Genomic DNA, 17,530 nt, shown 5'->3' with positions numbered 1-17,530 from the left:
GCATGAGATAGATCCTAGTAAGAGCCATGGCTGTGCCAGGCAATGGTGATGCACACTTTTAGTTATAGCACTTGGGAGGCAGGGGAAGATAGATCTCTAAGCTTAAGGCCAGCCTGGTTTACAAAAAGTTCCAGGACAGCTAGGGCTGTTACACAGAGAAACTCTGTCTCGAACCCTCCCTCCACCCCAGAAAAGAACCATGACTATAATAACTAATGGGTGTGCACAGAGAACCCAGTACCCATGTTGGTTGGTTCACAACTTCCTGTAACTTCAGCTCCAGGGGTCTGACACCCTGTTCTGACCTTTATGTGTACCTGTGTGTGTGACATATACAAACACACACACACACTCTCTCTCTAATAATAATAATAATAATAATAATAATAATAATAATAATAATAAATAAAATAAATCTTGAGACCAAAATTGAAGAACATGGATTTGTCCATAGGGCATACGGGAAGTGGAGCAGTGCGGTTGCTCAACATGTTATGGTGCTTGCTGCCGTGATGACCTGAGTTGAATCCCTAAGACCACAGGGTGGAAGGAGAGAACTGTCCTCTGTCCTCTCCACATGTTTGTTACAGCAGCCTCCCCACTCCTCACTTGCCAAGTAAATAAAAGAAAAAATAGTAAAGGAACAAAATGAAACAACGTAAGAAGCTAAGAAGAGGAATCAAAGTTAAAGGATATTCTGATTTGCAAAATCCCAAAAACATTCAGTTCAATAAAGACATGTTTGATCTGGGCTTCTAAAACATCACTGAAGCAGAGCCTCCTTTCTGATAAGGCAGAGAGGAAGCCAGCTCTGAAGCATGGGTTATTGCTGAAGTATTAGAAGAGGGCGGTCACACAGCTCTGCTGTGCGAACTTGGACTTTAAGGAGTGAAGCTGATGATGAGGGGTCGCTGTTGATGAGCCATGGCAGGAGAGGAAACTGACCCGCTTGAAAAAGACAGTTGTTTTGCAGAAGGCTAAACATGGTCAGGGAGAAACATCAGAATGTGACGGGGGATGAAGCAGATAGAAGCCTGAGTAAGAGAGATTTTCATAAGAACAGCAGGCACGAGGACTTGGAAGCGCTGCAGTCTAAAGTCTGCCTGAGAAGCATAGCCCACAATGGTACCTGCTCCTGATTCTGTTCTTTGAAATCTGGAGTGATGTGTAAGCTCAGCAATTTCAAGAGAAGCCAACCTGACCCATGAAAGGGCCCCAGTATTGAACATCCTCGCTGAGGGTCTAAAACACCGGCTAGGGCGGCGTTTTAGGCAAATATCTCCCTGGGAGGAGGGATAATAGAGCTGAAAACCAGACCATCCAATGAGGCATAGTGTGTGGGACCAGACAAGAAGGAGCCGTACCCTCCCTGAAAAGTCTGACTCTCGTGGAAACAGAAAGAGGCAGGAAGACATTGTGTGATGTGGTAGCAGAATGGGACAGAGTTGCATATTTTTCATTGGAGCAAATGATGCCCACTCCACCATGATATGTGGTCTATGATGGGTGAGGGACCTCCCCTTTCCATATCCCTGGCTCCCTTTGGCTCTTCCCAGTGCTCTAATGGGAATTGGAGATTTAGGTTCGCACTTACAGTCCTGGCACTACCACTGATGATCTGTGACTGTGGGCAACGCTTTGCCCCTGCTGTTGCTCCAGTGTCCTTCTATTTCCAGTGGAGTTAGTGTTGGAGCTGCAGTGTGCTGCTGTTGTGGACATCCAACTGAGAAATTAGCTAGTTGTCAAAGACACCGTGATGGATTGTAGGAAGGGACTCCTGGATGTTAGATGTGCAGATTTTAAAAGGAGAGAATATTGATAGATTTTGTCATATAAAGACTGATTCCATTGGTTATTTAGGGGATAGCATAGTTGAAAATATGAAGATTAATGTTTACATTATTTTGCTTTTTGAGCTCTTCCAGAAGAGAGAGATAATGGCTGTGGTAGTTGCCTTGTGTGTTCTGGTTGTGACCACATTGTCCTTTGGTGTGCTCTTCGTTTGTAATGAGTACGACTTTTGCAGGAAGGTTGCTCCAGAATAGCACACCTGAGGACTGCTGTAGTGGGTTTTGCGTAGTGTTTCCATGACAGGTGTCATGAAAGAACACTTGGGATGCTATTCTGGACGGACAGCTGAGTAATTCTAAAGTGGCACATGATGCACATTGGCTCAGATGCCTCACTGGACGCTGCTGTTTAACAAGCCCCCTCTCACTGCATCCTGACACTTTAATATAAGTCAGATCTAAGTTTTCATGTATATCGAGTCCAGATACATACTGTTGGGATCTGATCTGCTGTTAGTGTGCATTGTGTTGATGTCTCCTGATTCTGCCTTTGACAAATTTAAATAAATAAAATTGATGATTTTGCAGGATTTACTTTAGACTGTTGACCGGTGCAGTGGGCTGTTGTTGAAACACAATAGCTTTTAAATTGAACTGCTTACAGAGCGATCTGTAAAATCTTTCTAGATGTCACTATAACCACGGTGGTGGGGAGGAATCATCATTTGTGTTTTGCAGGCAAGTTAATGGGTTAAAATGGCAGTGGCAACTACGTTCTCTTAGAAGGCTTGAAAAGTGCACTTAACCACTTTCTCAGGGCATTTAGAGTAAAGAATCACGCACAGCCATTTACAGTCCAGTTTGTCTTTGAGAATATTGAAAAGCAGAGGGTCATAAAAAGAGTATTATCCTATGTTTGAGTGCGTGTGTGCATGTGTGTGTGTTGTATTATTAGTTGAATTTTAATTAACTGTTCCAATTTACTATGTGGTTGAAAAAAACTGGGGAACAAAGGTAACTTTTTTTTTTATTTGTAGTTTTAGTTGCGAGAGAAAAGGAAGGACTGAATTGGAAGATACTAGTTCTCTAACTCTAGCCAGATGCACAAAACAATGGCCTTACAAGTTTCTTAAGGCCTTATTGTTTGGTCTTAGTTTTTTTTAAGACAGTCTCATGTAGCCCAGACTGGCTGGAATACCTCCGTGTTTGCTGCCTAGTGGGTGTTAGGACTCTAGGCCTGTGTTTCCCTGCCTATCTTCTGAAATTTTAATAAAATAGCATTATCAAAAGTTTGATATATTTTTATTATTTCATATTATAAAGAAGCTTCTACATTTTAAAAATGTGTGCTTACGAATTTTATTAGCTCAGTTCTGGGAAATTTCAAATGTTCTTCCTCTTATTCCATCACCATCTTGAATTTTTCCATTGTTAGTATTGATTTATTAATTATTAGTTCTTTCAAATATTATAAATGCTTATAGTATTAAAATGCTGTTATTTTAATCTTAATATTCACATGAGTCCGAAATGTTTTAACACCTTCCTTTTGTGATTGTTTTTTAATGTCAAATAGAGTAAGTTTATTGTCAGAAGAAAAATAATTAAAATTGCACAATAGATTGTGTTATGTTGTAGAACTCTGATTTCTAGAGTTGCAATATAAAGTAAAATATTTAAGAAAATAAATCTAGCATAACTGAACTCTGAGTTGCCTATGTATTCTCATTTAGAAGTACCTCTCATTATGGAAGGCCACTTGAATTGCTCTGTGCTGGAAACTTAATGCACCACTCAATTACTATTCTTTAGCCCAATTTAAAATAATAGATTGGGAGTAAGGTCTTAATGCAGTGTAACCTTTGGAACATTAGAAATAACCTCTTTCTTTCCAGAAATGAGTGTACAGTAAGGGGATTAGTTTTATCACACTGCATGAATAGATTTGACGTAGCCCTTAGGCCCTTTTACATTGCATAAGTAGACTGATTTCCTTTCTAAGTTCTTTTTAAGCATGAGTTAAAGAGTTGATGCTGTTACAATGTTAGGAAATGTAGACTTCTTATTTCCAAGCATTCTTAGTGACCTTTGATTCTGTTGACTCAGTTTAGATATGTTAATATTTTATATTATTACAATCATTAGTGTGCAACAAATAGTTAAAGAGTTTAGATTGACCAAATGTAATTTGATTACGTTTTGCTTTCTTCCTTTGAAGTCAAAGCGTGAACATCTGTGTAACTGTGCTGGAAGCAGTAGAACGTAGAGGCATTGCAAAGGGACTCAGGAAAGGCCTGCTGTTGTTCTAGTTGGGCTACCACTTATGGTAGCCATGAGATTTCTCACTTAGAATAAAAAGCATATTTTCTATGCTAGGTGAAAATGTTCACAGGAACTAATTTACATGCCCTCTCAAATTCCTTTTGGAATAGGGGAGGGTACAAATAAGCAAATAGTAATAAAACTAATTTGCATACTCTAAAATGTTGGTCTTAATGGTTCTGATGGAAGGCTTCCAATTTGTAGCAAGGCAGTGATTTTTAGGAAAACAAATTACATTGAAGTGTACTTTATTTTTAAAATTATAATACTAAAGTGCTGTACAGCCCGCTCCTGCCACAGCAACATGAAACAGTGACAGGAGCAAGCTGGACTCCAAATGGACCTAGATTCTAGACAAGTCGTTCTTAACTTTACTAATTTTTCCCCAGGGTATTTCTTTGAAACCCATTTTTAAATTTTTATTTATGTAATGTGTAGGGGTGTTTGCTTGCATGTGTGTCTGTGCACCTAATGTGTGCTTGGTGCCTGTGGGGGCCAGAAGTAGACATTGAATCCCCTGGGACTGGTGTTACAGATGGTTGTGAGCTGTCATGTGGGTGCTGGGACTCAAACCCTGTGTAAGAGCAGCTGGTGCAGTTAACCACTTGAGCCAGCTCCAGTCCTGAAATCAGCTCTAATTAGATTTCCTTTGTGTCTGTACTTGATAGTTCAAGCAAACCTTAAAACTGTCGAGCAGCTCTTAGATACATATATCCAGTGAGTGAATAAATGGGGTCCTTACAGTTCTTGGCCTTGTTTGTGCTGATGTTGAGGAGTGTGTGATTATCCCATTTCTAATCATTTCATCTGCTTCTTACGTTAGGTTCCTGTGGCTAGAGCAAGCATTCTTTGGCTAATTGGAGAGAACTGTGAGCGAGTTCCTAAAATTGCCCCTGATGTTCTGAGGAAAACGGCTAAAAGTTTCACCAATGAAGATGATCTGGTGAAGTTGCAGATTTTAAATCTTGGAGCAAAATTGTATTTAACCAATTCCAAACAGGTAAGACGCTGATCCTCTTAATCCTGACAGGTGCTATCTTTACTCTTACCGAGGCCCTGAAGCCTCTCCACAAGTTACCCCATGCACTTGGTAGTACTGGACCCTGTTTGCCGTAGATCCTAAGGTGGATGGTGGGAGTGCCCACAAGTCATTCTGATCTAGCAGTGGAGAAAGCAGACTTAAGAGGTGTGATACAGGCATTGCGATACAGTCATGATGAGGGAGTTCGGGAGGCCTGGTGTGGAAGAAGAGGTCAGAAATATTCATGAAGGACAGATGCTTGAGAAGGGCCTGGAGGATGTCAGTGTACAGTGTACAGAACAAGAGAGGGAGAGGACAGGGCAGAGCTGTGAAACTCCTCGTGGAATTTAGGAGATCTGTAGAGATGCATTCATTAAAGTGCATACTACGATCTGAATTAGTGTTCCCTTAAATTAATAAGTTGACCTCAATCACTAATGTGATGGTTTAAGGACTTGCGTTCTTTAACAGTTTTAGTTCAAGAGGGTGGAGTCCTTCTATATCGCATCTAGTGGCTCATATGTAAGTTGTTTATTATTATTTTGCCATTATGACTATTATGAACATTATCATCATCTTTATTATTAAGCCCTTTTTCTTTATAGTGGCAAATAACCAGTATCTGAATAGAGTACTCTCATTTGGAAGTTTTAGAGTGTGTTCAGAGTTTTTTCACTCAGTGAATTTGAAGGCCACTCTGATTGCCCTCATGTTTTTCTTTGAGCTAAATCTTTTTTGTGACAGTTTTGGAACACAGTTTCTGTAGTATATATACTATTGGAGATTTCAGAGTGATTCTTCCAGATAATTACAGATGAAAATACAATGCTTTTTTTAAAGTATTTAGTATTTCATATTTGAAATGATGTAAAAATAGATGACGTGTCCTGTGGAATTGTTTCCTATTTCCAGCATCTCTTACTTGTTTAAAAAGGGATGTTGGGGAAATTACTGGTGAAAATTAGCACTAACAAATGGTTTTATGCACCACTAGTTGGATAGTACTTTTTAGTTATGTGGTTCATAACCCAGTCGACATTAGGTAGAGACTGACGTGATTGCTTTGACTGGAACGTAGAAATTCTTTTACGTGTATTTATTTTAGCCATTTTAAAACTGAATATGTAAGAGCAGACCAATTCTTTGAGCTGGTTTTACACAAAGTCCCAGGTCTTGTCTGTAAACCTGATCTTGGTGACTCACTGCACCTCTCCAGAACTTGCACTGAATTACAGGCTTCTAGAGAATGTCTGTCGGTTTTTATAAGGTATAATACATTGTATTTATCTGTATGCATAAAGAATAGTTGAATAATAAATTTTGCTTCTTCAAAATGTCTATTCTTGCTGCAAGTGAAATGCCCCAGTCAGTAAAGTTTTTGCTGTACAAGACTGAGGCCCTGAGTTTTATCTCCAAAGATAAAGATAAAAGTAAAAAGACTGGGTGTGGCACTCCTTGCTTGCTATTCCAGCACTGGGCTTGCTGTTCCTGCAGCCTAGCCTAATTGGTAAGTTCAAGGTCAGTTAGAGACCCCTCAAAAAGACAAGGTGTGTGATTGCTCTGTGGGGCCAAGTCGTCACCAAGGTTGACAGTCTGTATTTGAACCCTGAGACCCATGTGGTGGGAAGAGAGAACCAGTTCCTGCAAGCTCCTTTCTAACCTGCACATCATTATCTTGGCCGACTGCGCTTTCACTCCCTCTCTCCCTGCCCCTCTTCCCTTTTCTCTGAATGAAAAAACAAACAATACAAATGATACAAAATTTATGGGAACAAGCAGAAATAAAGTACGTGCTTGCCACTTCACACATGTATATACACATACATACATGCAGAGAAAAAAAGTCTTTTCCTGACCAAAAGAGAGTCAAAATAAGTTTAACATCCTGCTTTAAGTTGGCAAAATAAACTCTAATTAGCATGGCCTTCCTGGAGATAACAGTTACAAGTAAGAAACTAGAAAGAGAACAAAAGCACAGCTTCCTGCCACTCAGTGAAGAAACAATGCAAGAAGATGCTGCAGCCTGGCAGACCTAGACCTGCGGGAGCAGGGCTCAGAGTGATGGCCACAGGTTTACTGTGTGCCTAATGATAGGCTCCAGCCGGCACTGCACATGGTAACTACGGTAACTGCGTTCTAAAAGGAAAGGAGAGTGCAGCATGCAGTCAGCTGCAGGCACGCCCGAAGGAAGGAAGAATTCTGGAGTGCTGAGAGTAGAAGAGCCTGTGAGCATGAATAATCTACCCTGGCCTGGGTGACTCCTGACACAGACACGTGCGTGGTGCATTCAAAGTTGCACCCTAAGAATGAAAGACCTAGCCTGAAATTTGAGGTGCAACCAGGAAGTAGAGTGTACACTTTGAAACCTATTATTAGTTGTATGCCAGAACTAACAAAACCCAGTGCTAATTAAAGAATGTTAATAGTGTTGAGAGTGGGCTCCGTAATGTAACATCTATAATTCAGATTTACTCAGGATGCGGGAAACCACAGTGGAACGCTGTGGTTTAGTGGACTTGAAGTTTCAGTGTGGAAACCTGAAAGAGTGTGAGAAGAAAAGGGTCGCTAATGGTTGCACAGCTGTATAGTGCCACTGACTTACAACCTTATCTAGTCAATTTCATGTTTATTAACCTCAATTTAAAAGAGAAGATGATGGGAAAATATGACCAGTTTTTAAGAAGAAAAAATGTCAATAGAAGCTAAAGCTGGATTTGCAGGTAAACGTTTTGCAGCAACTGTTAGAAATTTGGTTAGTGATATAAGGGAACGTATACTCCTAATGAGTGAAAAGAAATCTCAGGAGAAATAGAGTATTTTTAAAAATCAAATAGAACTTATAAAACTGGACTGGACACGACACACCTTTAATCCCAGCACAGCAGAGGCAGGAGGATCTCTAGTACTGAAAAATAAAACATTTGGAAAATGAGTGTCTTTTCTGTGGGGAGCCAGAATGGTCCAGAACTTTCTCCAAGATCCTGATGAAAGGACAGAGGGAACTTGAATTCATTGTTTGCCCTGGGAGTGAACATGGCAAAACCAGTCCTGGGCTGGAGCCAGTCAGTGCCTTGAAAGAGTTTTCTGTTCTTAGGAACTAGGCTTTTCCTCCTAAAGAGATTAGAGTTATCAGCCCCAAGGCCACTGTGTGCTCAGGCCTTGCTGCTTTTGAGGTGCCCCACGTTCCCCTTGTGTAGTGTTGTCTGATTATTATAATGACTCTGTCCCTTTTCTACTCTGGAAGTGGTAGATAAGATGCCGTCTTCTTAGTTAAGTTTGCTTGGCATAGACATAGCTTGTGGAAGACCTTCCAATACCAAACTTTATTTTCTTCTCTACCTTCTATCTTTTTTATCTTCTGATCTCCTGGTCCTCTTTCTCTCTTAGGACCCTTTCACTGAAGATTAACCCACTGGTCCAGGGCATTTTCTTTGGGTGGTATATATTTGTGTGTGACTCTTTTTCGGTCTTCAGAACTGAGCCCTTTGGGCAGCTGAGTTCTGCTGGGTCCATTTTTCTGCTTTCACCACTATTTCATGCAGAAGAAATCGTGCACAAAATTCACGTTATGCCCATATTGCTCTGGAATATGTCAGCCAAATTAGAACAAATACGTATTTTTCAAAAGCTTCAAGCATTAGAGCAAAACTGACCGTACCTACTGCAGGGTTGTGACGGTGAAATGAGACCGTCCTGGCACGTGTGGTACTTAGCTCATGGTAGCTCCTCTTTTTTCACTTGAGCCCAAGTTCACATTTCTAATCAAGTGCTAGATTTTTCTTAGAGGAATTGCTATTTTGTAATAAAGGAAGCAGTTCCACTACCAATAATCATTTTCTTTTTCTGAAGAAGCCTGCTGGTTTGGGCCTATTCTGTTAAGAAAAGTGTGGTGTAATCCCTCTGCTAGTTAATGGAGAACAGTGTTAGTAGGAGTATCCAGTGGACAGCACTGTTGAGTGCTCATAAGGAATTGTGTCACTGTCTGTGGAGGATGCTGAAGGCTTTGTGACCTGTGACTAGTTGCTGATATCTGGACTCTTTGGGACAAGGTGTGGAGATTCAGCATGGGTTTGGTTAAAATGGTTAATAGCAATTCAAATAAATAAAGGGTGCTTTCTAAGAAACATTTGTAATAATGTCTGATGTTTTAAGTATTGAGATAAGTAATAAGTCAGTGTTCTTCCTAGGCCCTGTCTTTTTATAGCAAATTGCAAACTCACATAAAAAACATAGCAGGAAAATACATGTATCTATCTCTCATTAGGACCCAATCTCTGTCAGCATTTGCTACACTTCTCCTTTTAAAAGTGATAGCTCTGGAGCTTGAAGCTCCTGTTCACATTTTTCTTCTTCCTTATTGGTGACCATGACTGTACTGTTGATGTGTTTGATTCAGTCCAGCTTATTTTCATTATGAGCATGCATTAATAAAATCCTACTGCATGTAGTTCTGGAACGTGTGTTCTACTTTATTATAGTTTTGCAGCCTTCCACGTCATGTCTTAGAAATAGTGATATGTATAGATGTGGTTCATTTACTGTTTGAAATTCTGTGAGATACTCAAGTTTCTACTTCTCTGCGCCTTAGAAAGTGAGCACTTTTACTCATCGGGTACATTTTGATTCTCAGTGGGAAACTGGGTGAATTGTACTGATATTTTGGGGATCCCTCCTAAAGTTAGGAACATGTTTCCTGATTTAGATCTTTTCAGAAATATCCTTGCCTTGCTCTTTGTTCTCATTTGACAAAAGGATTGGGACTGTGACATTGCTGTGTATGTGTGTGTGTGTCTCCCGTCTCCCAACTAAGAAAATTAAGTAAATGTGAACTAGAAAGGAAGTCCTGAACTAGGGCTATAGTTCAGTGGTCTAGCACTTGCCTGGCGTACCTGCAACCCTCAGTACTTACTTCTCTGACGAAAAACAAACAGCGAGATCTTATAGAAAACCTTTCAGATTGGCAGGAAAGTTGTTGTTGCATTAAAAAGCTCCAAGTCACAGAAAAGATCCTTTGGTCATGAAAGTACTGTAGAAATAAGTAGAAATGCTTATAGTTACGTCTAGGGTAGGTTAAGAATTGAATGCAGTTTCCAAATGTATGTGTCAATCTCTTGCCTTTAAAAAATAACTGCTGTTATACTGAATGCTGAATTCTGCATGCCTTTTTGTGTTCCTTGTAGTAATAGCATCTTAGGTTAGTTTTATGATGATTTTAAATGACCTTTATTATTGTGTGCCCACTGTTACACCACATTCGTGCACCGTATAAGCCATTTTGGACATTAACAGACCATGTGTACTGCAGTGGTTCCACTGACACTTGGTGATTCGGAAGCTGTGTCTGTGTGAGTGTAAGGGTCCCACAGCCATGGAGCTGCCTGATGACACATTTCTCGGGGCGTATCTTTGTCATTAATGTGTAGTTGTATTAGAAGAACTCAGTTGTTTGAGTAAATATTTGCCATTTTATTATTTGTTAGAATATTCCGGTAAGGATATGGTGCTCATTTCTTAGATACTCTAAATAGTAAGTTCCTTAATTTTTGTAATACTTACCCTCAGATTCCTTTTTCCTGTGTGCCAGTCAGTATGAGGAGCATGTAAATGGTATTTGGATAGCTTAGCCTTTAGCTGGTAACAGTAACAGTTTCTTAAATCTAAGCAGAAAAATTAATCTAAAACCAAAATTTAATAAATTAGACCAGAGCATATTGACTATTTCTGTTAAAGTGTATTTTATCTCATTTTCTTGTTTTATATAATCTTTTATGTAACAGTGTTATTTAGTGTTTTGAACTGGACCCTTTGTGATGTTAAAATGCCTTGGTCATTTATTGAAATGTTCCCTTTCTAAAAGTTGCCCTGGAAAAATCTAATTTATGATGATTATCTCAATGTCCCATCCAGTTAAAATGTGTCCCCAGTTTTAATTTTTAATGAGGCGATGTACTTAATAGTTATGTTACAATAACACACAAGCAGATTTATCCAACTCTGCTTTAAACCTTCGTTTCTGCCATGCTGCTGTTTAGTGATATGCGAGCTAAGTGTAGTGGCCCACACATCTGTAACCCCAGTGTTGGCAGGAGGGCAGGAACTAGATCCCTGATGCACCTTGACCAATCAGTTGATGCAATCCATGGCCCCTGGGTTCAGTGAGGGACCCTGTCTCAAAACATAAAGTGGAATGCAATAGAGGAAAACACCTAAGCTGATCTGAGGCCAACACATGCACACATGGACATATGCATGCACATATATACAAACATACAGTCATACAATCTGTATTTATATACAGATATTATGATATATAGAGAATACATTGAAAATACTAGCAGTTTCACAATTTCTAATGATAAATTTAAATTTTGAAAAATACAAGACTTAAACACTTTCAAAAATACATTCTTCAGAGAAATGCCGATGCATTACTACTGAAGACAAATAGCAAAAAAATTGATTACTATAGTGTGATGAATCATTGCATATAGATATGCCTTTTATGTTATGAAAATTTTTATTTTGAAAATACATTTTAATAGAACTGTTTTATAAGTCACAAATACATATTTTTAATTTTCAATGTAAATAGTGTCTCTGTCAATATATTTTAAGGTTTAATTTTGTAAAACTTAGTTTGAGGATTAAGGAATTTATGAGCGGAATGTATGGCTGCCATTTTAAAAAGTGCATTAGTAACTTCTTTTTTTGGTTAAGTTGAGTTGCAGATTCTCAGTCTCAATGCTGAGAAGGACTTTAGCATTAACTAGCTATGAATTTACACTCTGATTTGAGGACAGGAATGGTTTTGTGAGTTCACAGCTCTCCTGTCCAGGTAGTTACAGTTCAGGGTGCCACACCCTATCTAAGCCAATGTTGCATTTCTCCTATGCCAGGTATTGGCTAGTTGCCGTTCTTTAAACAGGTCTCAGTCTTTACTTACAGATGAAGCAAAACAGGCAGCAGTTTGTGGTAACTAGAATAAGGAGAGATCTACAAGCGTCTTATAATTCCTCCTTAACAGACCTATGCCATTGCTTTTAAATACCTTGCTTCCAAAAGAAGCCTGCTTCCTCTCCCCGGCAGTCATCCCAGCTGGATATTATTCTAAGGGGTGCACCACCCCCGTTGCTGATCTCTGACGTATTGTTCTAGCTTGTCTTTGCGTCTCCCTGTTGTGATTGAGTCTATTTTTTCTATTTCTAGTGTGTGCAAAATGTTCTAATGTAAATGATTTACTATGCTTTTGTTATTTTTTATTTTGTGAATCCTATTTAGCTTATATTTACAATTGTACACATGTAGCCTTCTAAATTAAAATTGCTTTTTCATTTAAAAACACTGTAGTTTAACATACAAACCTATTTTGTTACATTCCAATTTTGGTTTGATTATTATTAAAATCATCTCAATATATGTTAATGTAGTGCATTCAGAAGTTGACTTAGCAAGCCTGATTATGGTGTAAAAGCTTACGTAAATAAATAAATGACCAATATTACTAGAGGCTATAAGCAGCATGGCGGAAAAATGGAAGAACTCTTTTATCCTGGTTTTTAGAGGGCATCAGCAGCTTGCTTTTATGAAAAAGTAACAGCTAAATGCACTGCAAATAATTTGCAGTAATCCAGTTCAGTGATTCATGTGTCTGCTTTAATGGGTCATAATTCAGGGTAAAGTAACTGAGTGCAGTCAGAGTGCAGACACTGCTTATGCCAGGGACAGTATCTCTTCATAAAGCACACCTCAGGAGAAGCCGTTTGCCAGCCCCTAATACTCTCTGATGTTTTGATGTCCTGCATATTTTTCCGATTAAGTTTTGAGTGCCATGTTTTTAGTTGTATTTCCACATTCATTATTCTCACGTAGACTCTTCAGCGGGTTTGCCATATATGATTATTTTTTTAATGATGCCTTTCTTTCCACTTCAGCAGTTTAATAATCTAGCACATGGCTGCTTCTCGGTGCTCAGCATTCACCTCCCCAGCACGGAAGAGGACATGTGCGTTGGCTTCGGAATCCCATTTGCCATGTTAGAGATGCATATTCCCCGTGGAGCGACATTTGTTTGACATAACCATTCGTTTTTATTACGTCTTTAAATATGTTTATCCAGAGTTATCAATAATCATAAATAACCGTATTTTCAACTTGTTCTGTTTTTTTCGAACAGACAAAATTGCTTACCCAGTACATATTAAATCTCGGCAAATATGATCAAAACTACGACATCAGAGACCGCACAAGATTTATTAGGCAGCTTATTGTTCCGAATGAGAAGAGTGGAGCTTTAAGTAAATATGCCAAAAAAATCTTCCTAGCCCAGAAGCCTGCACCACTGCTTGAGTCTCCCTTTAAAGGTATATCAGACTACACAGCTGTAAAACACGGTGTCTACAATTGTGTCCGTGTGATGTGCTTCAAATGCATCTCCTAGAAAAATACACGACTTCCATGTCAGTCTATGAGAACAGTGTGCACACACTGATTCATCTGTTCAAACTTTATTCTTATGTTTGTTAAACTCTGTATTTCTGTAGACCTTGTTTGCCTAAATACTTTGAGGTCCTCTGGTTTTTATTCTCATTAGGCAGATTAGCTGAACAGTAGATAAAATAGCTGTTTTGTTCTTGTAAGACACAGGCTTTATTTCTGCTTTAAATGCTTTCATTTTCAGAGGGTGAAAGTCACCTTTAACAGTAAGTTACTAATTAAATGTCTGTGTACACTAACGTCAGCATCTCTAGGAGAAATTATTTCATACAAATTTTTTTTTTAATTTAAGTTCAGTTTTCAAGGAAGAAACTTATGTTCTTTCCCCCAGCTTTTTAAAAAGGGACTAATTAAATATCTTACCACTTAAGTCGCTACTGTAGTTGGAATCACGTGGTTATGTAGGTTGGTTTCCACGTTGTTTCTTATTTAATTGTTGTAAAGCAGTAAAGGCAATTCAGTTTGGTAGAAAAACTGTTGAAATTCTGGGTGTGTTTGTGCCAAGGCATGTATATGGATTGTTTAACTGCGCTGTCATTCCTAATATTCACAGTAAAGTAATTCTTAGAGAAGCTACATTTCAGAGTAACACCTCTAAACACACTGACTGATTAGCTTTTTTATTGACCATTATGGGGGAGATTATTGTAATCTATGGGCTGAAATCAGTTTTCTGACCTATGAAGAGCTTCCTGGTTTATATTTATTCTTTGACATTTGTGGTAATACGCCAATTGCCTTGACTTCGATTATGATTGTTATCTGTTATATTCAACTCATATTGTTTATTTTCTATTTTTCTCCATTTTTAATAGATAGGGATCATTTCCAGCTTGGCACCTTATCTCATACTCTCAACATTAAAGCATCTGGGTACCTGGAATTATCTAATTGGCCAGAGGTGGCGCCTGACCCATCGGTTCGCAATGTAGAAGTAATAGAGTCAGTAAGTTGACCTTTCTGAGATTAATTTTGTTCTAGCAATGAGAGCGTCTGAGATAACTACCTTTTTTTATATAAAAGCCTTTGGGCCGAAAACGGAATGCTGTTCTAGTGATTCTGAATGCAATGTGTTAGATATACCTTGCCTTATAGGAACTAAATATTGTGGATTTCCGTGCCTTGTACGCGGACTGTTCTTTGCTTCAAGGAAATAGAGAATTGAATTCTCTGCATCAGCGCCAACCGCATTTGCGCGATTGCATTTGTAGCTGTGTAGATTCAATTTCTAAGGTATTTAGTTTCAATGGATTGAGCTTTTTCTACTTTGCTAGAGATTCGTAAGCTTCCTGTCAATGTTTTTATAAATAATTTTTGCTGTTCTTTTCCAGAAAAGAAAAACCTGTACAAAATGTACTGGGTTTTCTGTTGAGCCCGGTTTTAAGTGACACTTAAAAATAGGTAGGGAGCATTGCGTACCAAAGATGGCCTTGATGAGGGCACACTTAAAAAATGAGTAATACACTGTTTTCGCATTTGTTTTTGAAATTGCCATAATACTTTTTCTGAATCTTTTCTTAAAGGTCCTAGCTACTAGGTTTAAATAGAATATTGCCTGTTTATTGTTTTATAAATAAATGTGATAAAGGGATATTTTGCTTGTACTTAGAAATTGTGTGGAATATTTCTGTTGCTTTTTAAGGTAGGATTAATTTAAATGGAGCTGTTGAGAGTTACATTATGGATGTTTTTTGATATAAAAGCACAGTGAACTAGAATTTATATAATCAGAATTCTTTACCATTAACTCCTGTTGGAAAGTTCCTTAGCTTCATTACTCCCCTTCCACATGCAAAGAATCATTACTCTAAACACCGTCCCTTTAATGAGCATATGATTGCCCTGAGAAATGGCTTTCTTTTGAATATGAATCTTATACTGGCTTTGAACATGTCTGGCAGCAATGATTAATAAATATCTCAATTTAGAGCCCTGGTGCTAGATGTTTAACAAACATCATCTTGCTTAAGATATATAACAATATTCTTTTTTCCCCCTGAGATAGAGTTTCTTTGTGTAGCACTGACTATCCTGGAATTCACTGTGTAGACCAGGCTAGCCTCAAGCAGAGATCTGCCTGCCTCTGCCTCCCAAGTGTTAGGATTAAATCGTACATGCCACCAGGCCCAGCTCAGTATTTCCATTTCATAGGTGAGGAAACCAAGTTTTAGAGAGCCTAAGTAAGTGCAGGTCCCCATAGTTCCTGCAGAGCAGAACTGTGCTCCGTGCCCGCTGTCTGCTGTGCTCTCTGTATACTTTACTGTGATGAGCTTGTTTGCAGATCTGTGTCATTCTCTGTGCTTGCTGCCGTCATTTTCACATTTTAACAAACTATCTGTGTCTAAAGCTAGCCAAGAAAATAATCTAAAAGTTATTAAAAAAAAAAAACAACTGGGGCTTGGGAGGTGGCACAGTTGGCAAAGTGCTTGTCACGCAAGCATGAGAACCTGTGTTTGGTCCCCAGCACCCACATAAAAACCCCACTGTGGTGGTGCCTATCTATGAGCCCAGCACTGATGAGGTGGAGACACATGAAGCCCTTGGCATTCATGGCCCGCCTGTCTGGCTATGCCACCTAGTTCCAGGCCCAGAGAGAGCCCCTATCCTATTCATGAAAATATTTAGCATTGACTCTGGCCTCCATACTCAACATGAAGACATAAAACACACATGTTAAAAATAAAGCGATATGATAAGTGAAAGTTATGAAAACTCATTTTTGTGTGTTCCTCCCTGCAGCTACGTCTGCTTGGGTTTCTCCCCAGTCTCAGCACTGTTCAGCACAGTTGCCTATTGTACAAGTTCTGTCAGATGCTAGGATATGGAGACAGTGGTCTTTGCTATTCTTCTGCAGACATTCTCTTTCCTCATAACCATGCTTGCTTGCTGTTCTGGTGCTGGTTTTTTTTTTTTTTTTCCTTGATGGGGTACATAGTGTTGGGCTTGCTTTGAGCAGTCCTTTTATCCTCCCACCACATCCACTCTCTCTCCCCTCTGGAAAGGGTTTTACTTCTCAGAAATTGATAGCGGTGCTGTGCAATTTAATTTTGTTTCTGTAGTGTTTTTATATGGATTGACTGGCTTCTTTTTTCATGTGTCCCAAGCACTAACTCTCTTATAAAGATGATGCCTAAGTAACCTGTTTTCTTACCTTCACTTCATTGTGTAGTTCAAGAGAGATCCTGAAATTAATAATTAATAACTTATGAAGAATAATTATAGCTGATGGAACCAGATTAAGGTATCCATTTAAGCCATATAACAACCAGATTTATTCTACTTGTCTCTGAGATAGGGGCTTAAAATGTTCTACGAGGGATACAATGAAATATAAACCGAATGTAACTAGTTCTGTTTTGAAAGGCATTCGTACCTGCAGAGAGTGGTGTTCAGATTATCCTTTTTGTTGTGCTCAGTGCCTCTCCTCCCTCCTGAAGTCATAGAATGCATTTGTGCACGTGATACACTGTATTATTCTGGGTTTACTATCTAGTGATCCTCTAAGGTCAAATCTCATTATTATGAAATATAACTTAGGAAGAAAAATGGCTGAGGCTTAGATAATCTGACATTTTAATCAAAACAACAGGGAGCCTAGTCAGGTTGACACTAGAAGTCACTTTGAATTACACACCACCATTTCTACAATATCAGATATAATGTATATTTATATTAAGGTATCAGTAACTTTTGTAGCTCCTTTAGAGTTTTTTTGGTTAGTTACAGAAAATCCTTTTTTTCCAGTTACACAAAGACTCTTTTGCATATCAAAGACATTTTGCTTTGTAAACACATAGACAACTTGCTGTGTAGAGGACCTTAGCTTTTGTGCCTCTCCATCTCTTCTGTTCTCGCTTACTCTGTCATGGCTGTCACACCACAGTGGATTAAATGGTGTAGGCTT

At 38.8% G+C, this 17,530-nt stretch overlaps 1 protein-coding gene across 1 annotated transcript in view; it reads left to right on the top strand.

The window, feature by feature from the left end:
• The window catches only part of Ap3b1 (adaptor related protein complex 3 subunit beta 1), a 201,156-nt gene that overhangs the window by 102,323 nt on the left and 81,303 nt on the right, over nucleotides 1-17,530 (top strand). Inside the window, exons 15-17 of the mRNA XM_050153860.1 lie at nucleotides 4,936-5,112; nucleotides 13,307-13,493; nucleotides 14,442-14,572. Of these exons, the coding sequence (XP_050009817.1) occupies nucleotides 4,936-5,112; nucleotides 13,307-13,493; nucleotides 14,442-14,572 (495 nt within the window). The remainder of the gene's footprint in view (nucleotides 1-4,935; nucleotides 5,113-13,306; nucleotides 13,494-14,441; nucleotides 14,573-17,530) is intronic.

This window comes from Alexandromys fortis, unplaced genomic scaffold (assembly GCF_014885135.2).
Source record: "Alexandromys fortis isolate MF-2015 unplaced genomic scaffold, M_Fortis_MF-2015_v1.1 scaffold_79, whole genome shotgun sequence".
Classification (NCBI taxonomy): domain Eukaryota; kingdom Metazoa; phylum Chordata; class Mammalia; order Rodentia; family Cricetidae; genus Alexandromys; species Alexandromys fortis.
The sequence above is the reverse complement of the archived record's forward strand: the minus strand, read 5'-3'. Positions and strand labels throughout refer to the sequence as shown.